At 34.5% G+C, this 5,628-nt stretch overlaps 1 protein-coding gene across 1 annotated transcript in view; it reads right to left on the reverse strand.

Annotated features, from left to right (window-relative positions):
* LOC117179005 (nose resistant to fluoxetine protein 6-like) overlaps nt 1–5,018 on the reverse strand; it is a 13,224-nt gene extending 8,206 nt beyond the window's left edge. Inside the window, exon 1 of the mRNA XM_033370619.1 lies at nt 4,985–5,018. Within this exon, the coding sequence (XP_033226510.1) occupies nt 4,985–5,018 (34 nt within the window). The remainder of the gene's footprint in view (nt 1–4,984) is intronic.
* Between the last annotated feature and the right edge of the window lie 610 nt (nt 5,019–5,628).

Raw genomic sequence — 5,628 nt, forward strand, 5'->3', positions numbered from 1 at the left:
ATGTCGAAAAAATCCATGATATGATGTTGAATGATCCCAAAGTGAAATTGAGAGAGGTAGCTAATGCTGTAGGCATATCATTGGAACGTGTGGGCAATTTCGTGCATTCAGTTTTATACATGAAGAAGCTCTGCGCACGATGGGTGCCGCGTTTGCTCACAGTGGACCAAAAACGAATTCATGTGACAACTTCCCAGCAGAATTTGGCATTATTTTCGCGTAAGCCGACCGAGTTTTTGCGCCGATTCATAACCATGGATGAAACCTGGATCCACTACTACACTCCTGAGTCAACGCAACAGGCAAAACAGTGTGTTCCACCGGACCAAAGTGCTCCGAAGCGTCCAAAAACGCAACAATGGGTCGGAAAGGTTATGGCCTCCGTGCTTCGGGATGCACATGGCATCATATTCGTGGACTATCTTGAAAAAGGTAAAACCATAACCGGAGCATATTATTCATCATTATTGGACCGATTGAAAATCGAAATCGCCGAAAAACGACCGCATTTGAAGAAGAAAAAACCGCTTTATCATAACGACAATGCGCCTTTTCATTCATGCTTAGTTGCACAAGAAAAATTGCATGAAATCGGCTTCGAATTGGTTCATCAGCCACCGTATGCACCAGACCTGGCCCCCAGCGACTATTACTTGTACCCTAACCTGAAGAGATGGTTCACCGGTAAGCGTTTTTACTCAAATGAGGAGCTCATAGCTGAAACTGAGGCGTATTTTGGAGACCTTCCGAGCGAGTACTTTTCGGACGGTATCAAAAAGTTAGAAAATCGTTGGACTCGCTGTATCGACCTAAAAGGAGAGTATGTTGAAAAATAAAACCGACTTTGGCCAATAAAACGTCTCCGTGTTTCATTTTTCAGGGACTTATCAGACTGCCTAGTAGCTAACTTTTCCCATGGACATAGGAATAAGAGGGGACTAGGCATCCCGTTTTCGAGTTGATTTGGTAAAGGGGCAGGCCGCAATATTTGATTATAAAAATTTTATATATAGATATACATGTATTTTGTACATCTGCAATAATTGTTTTTTGTACAAAATTGAATTTATTTTTTCGAATTTCACAATGGAAACAATTGTTAAATTGTGATAAATCGATGCGAGAAAAAATGATGAATTTTACAGTTCCTATTTGCAAAAATCACACTGGAAAGAAAAATAAGAAGAAAGGTGTGAAGTTTACGTTTCACAAAAAAAGTAAATAAAAATATTTGTATTTTTTAAGAAATAAACCTAAATATATGTTAAATCTAGTACTTCTTGTCATTCTATTTCAAAATTTTCAGCAAAACGTAGAAATTTCTTAAAACTGACAAAATGGCGGAGATTTTTCTGAAAATTTTGAAATTCAATTTTCTCAAAAAGACTAGCGTTTTAGCTTCGTACTATTGTCGATAATATATCTCATTAGAGTTTACCTTGAGTCCGCGCCTTGGAGAAGAGAAACATTTTTTTTTATTACTGAAAAATGATAATTTACATTTTTTCCTGAAACAAGACGAGATACGAAAAAAAGTCAAATAAGCTAAATTATTCCTATTAAAAAGCTCTAAAGAAAAGACTCTCGACAGTTTCCTCTATCTTGCATTTCTTTTAAAATTTCCGGTAAATTTTTCTTTCGTATCCCATCTTGTTTTCGCACAAAATTTGAATAATAATTTTTGAGTAACAAAAAAAATTCTTTCTCCTCTCCAGAAAATTTTCTCATGAAATGCATCACGAGTTTTAAAAGTTTAGATACTCATAACTCTAAGAAAAAGAATGGTATCAAATCGTATTCAGCCTGCATGATTTGAAATCAATTCAGCCACATGACACATAATATATGTAAATAATGTATATATTGCACATAGTTTTTTCAACTGTATGCATTTATCGCAATACTTCGTTATAAAAATAATTATACTCCGGCAAGAAAAAAGGTGTTTTTTCTTTATCATTATACAGTTCGATATTATGTATTACTTACTAATTTTCTCAATTTAATTTAATTTTTATTTACATTTTATATTATTTCCTTATATTAAATATTAAACGTTATATTTCATCTCTTCATTTTTATATTTATTCATTCCTTATTTATTATTTTATAATTCTTCATTTGACTACTTCATCTATATCATCCATAATCAAGATTATTTTTATCTCTTATGAACATTTCTATGTTTCTTGTGCACATTTTTCGCGCAGAATTTGCAATTCAAGATGGCCGACACCCCTGTAACTTCTGATCAATCCCCGCGCCTTAGTTAGGGAGCATGTGGCTAGTCCCCTCTTATTCCTATGTCCATGACATTCCTCAACTTATGTTTGCTTCATTCAGTTTAGAAAATGATCCTCAATATTAGCAAATTGAAAGATTACACTTGTTTTTGGAACCGAGAAAGCTGATTCAAAATTCTTTTAAAATATGAGAATGAGGTGAGTGGGGTGATGGTCCTTGTAAGAGGCACTTTTCGTCATTTTTTGCTGCGATTAGAAAAGATGAAATCTGGGCTTTAAAAAATTAGTTATCTATTTTCAATGTTGTTAATATTAATTCCGTAAATAACAAGTAGTCAATATTAAAATGCATTAAATTAAATAATGAAATTTTAACTTATATACAATACAAATTACAATGCAAACCGTGTAAATTATTTAGAGTGGATAACTAATGTTTATTATATAGCGTTGGACGCGACTTCCAAAATTCCATCTGGAATATTCAGAGAAAATATTTTCAATATGGGAATGTATGATGAATGCATGTCAGTTTTGGAATATCTGGAGAAAAATGAAATTCGAGGAAAACATTGTATGTATGCTTTTGTTTTCCCCAAATTTCCATCAACTGTCACTTTATCAATGTGCATTCCTAGACATTATGATACTGAAGATCTGAAAAATGCTTTGAAAGTAGTATAAAAAAATATGCTCTTCGTGGGCACATTCTCATCGCGCGCTACGTGCGCGGCTCGCAAGTTTGAGCGCGCCTAGCGCGCGCATCTGTTGAATCGCGCGCTTTGCACTTGATAATGGGTTACCTTGCGCTTCGCGCTCGGATAATTATTCCTTGCATTTTGAATGCTTGAATAAAACTTTATCAAAAAGAACTCTTTTAGATGGCAGTATTTATATGCGTCTTCATATTCTGAACTATTTGCTTAATTAATTATAGTGAAAGATTAAGTTTCTCAAAGCTTTGTAGGCTTTGTGGTACACATTCTCATCGTAGCACTGGCACTGCGCGCTCGATTCTCGACATAGATTTGTAAACAGGTATTGTTAAATCTTTGCATTATTTTTTATGCAATCAAAACTTGAATTTTCGATTTTCCGAGAAAATCCAAAAATTTGTTATGACTGTCTTTTAGGACTTTTAAAAAGCAATATTTTTCTTTTCTTAACTTTTTTTCATATCGTGCAAAAAAGTCGTTAGGATAAATTGTTCCGTGCACAGAATTTTCAAATTCATAAAAAAAGTTGTCTCAAAAATCTTTTAAATGCGCTCACTTTTTGAATTTGTATAAAAACTGGCTCGTTAACGAACTTGTCCTTTCTTTTAGGACCTAATAAAGTGTGCAAAAGATAGATTTTATCTGTTCATTTTTACGAGAGTTATCATGTTTACGGACGGACAGACAGACACACAGAAGCTATCGTAAAAACTTGATTTTCGGATTCAGGGGCTCTCGAAACGTGTAGATCCGTTGAAAATTGTGATGTAAAATTTCGGACAATTCTAATACTTTCTGAATCATAAATTCTGAGAATGTAGAAATATTAGTTAGACGTTTGGTTTGTGAAATTGGGGAAGTCTTTTTAATGGCATGCGCTCTCGTGTTGATGGCAGGAATGTGTCTTCTGATACTATAGTGACTCTGTAAGTTACTTTTATATGCCTAAGTTTATTTAGTTAGATTTATAGCGTATTTGATTTAATTCGAATGAATTAAGAATTTCAGGACTCCTGTCCGGTTCAATTATTACATTCAAATATTATCATTAAATTAAAATAAATTCGACAAAATTTACGTGAAGTTAAAGTGAATTTAAGAAATTGCAATAGAGTTCTTTTCGAAATAATACTATATTACATCAAAAGTATGGTTAGGCACTTCTTTGCAGCGCAGAGGTATAAAACCATGTCCGAAGGACTTGGTTTGTTCTTGCCATCCTGTGAACATTAAAATTCTCGACGTAAAAACGTGTGGAACCCTATGAGTGATGTAAGATATTTGATTCAAAACCATTATATGTTATAAGCCTATGTAGCCGCGTGAAAAGTGAACATCCTAAAGTCCTTTACCGAAATGATGTGAGAATCTCCTATGAAGTGAATGTTTTTTGATAATGGTGATGATCACTGACTGGACATTTTTCTGTTTTGTTTTCTTCATCTCTCAAATTCATCGAAGGCCAGCTCATATTAAACCTTAGGTTTTTGGGGTACTAAATATTGCTTAACTTCTTTCACTTCGCCATTCACTCTGAGGGGTAGGATACGAAGATTAGTACGAACACTTACAATTATAACACTTTGCGACGTATTTTCTGATAATTGAAAGTTTCATAGATTCTATCGTTGTTGATATGGTTGTAAATGAAAACATGTGATTGATGTGGGACCCATCTGTTTAAGCTGTGATTGGCAATTCCATCTGGCGTGAGATTTTAAAGTAATTCGTTCCAAGGTAAAGTTTGATATATATAAAATTTTACCAAAAATGTCCACGTAGGCGTTAAGAAATAATGTAGAAAAACTTCAAAATATACAAAATAAGTACCTGAGAATGGCCATAAGCGCAAAAAGAGGGGCAAGACTCATTGAGTTGAATTTAAAAACTAAAAGATCTGCCTTAAAAAATTGACTTGCTTACACTTCCATTTTTTACGGGATTTTCTTAAAAATAATTATTAAAAAATAAGATTCGTCCACAGCTTATCTCTAAGACCGCTTGTTCTTATCCTCTCTATCTTACCCAACACTCTCTTTTCATGAATCAATACCGCCATGCTTATTCCACTTCTTTCTAGCTCATCGCTCTCCTATAACCAGTGCTCATTTCTTGTATCCCCCTTTCCGTACAATTCACGCATTATCTTCTCACAAGAAAGCCACATCCTATTAAAATCTTTCATGCATCCACATCTAATCCTCGCTATAAGCTCCTGACTTCCTTTCTCAACTTTCTCACACAAATATTGCGCTCTCTCCTTTGGCATAATCCGATCACACTTACTGTTAAACTTTGATTCTCTTATTTTCTTCTCCCCTTCTGCCTTCTTTCTTTCCATGCCATTTTTCTCAACCATCTCATACACCTTTCTTCCTTCCTCGTGCATCCTTCCCACTTCATCGATCTGCGCTCCATTCGTTTTAAAATACTTCTCCTTTTCAACCTCCATTTTGCCACCCGTTTTCTTGTTCTTCTTCTTCCATCAACACTTCCTAACCAGATTCCTTCCCCCCTCTTCCAAAAATTTCTCCTCATAATATATTTAAACACTAGACTCCCGGTTATAATCCCTAAGCTCGTTCTCCCCGTCTCTCTACTCACGATATAATTAGACTTAATCCATGTTAACACCAGCGTTCCCTTCACATAACTCTCATGTATCCTAT

The sequence above is a fragment of the Belonocnema kinseyi genome, chromosome 1 (assembly GCF_010883055.1).
Source record: "Belonocnema kinseyi isolate 2016_QV_RU_SX_M_011 chromosome 1, B_treatae_v1, whole genome shotgun sequence".
Classification (NCBI taxonomy): domain Eukaryota; kingdom Metazoa; phylum Arthropoda; class Insecta; order Hymenoptera; family Cynipidae; genus Belonocnema; species Belonocnema kinseyi.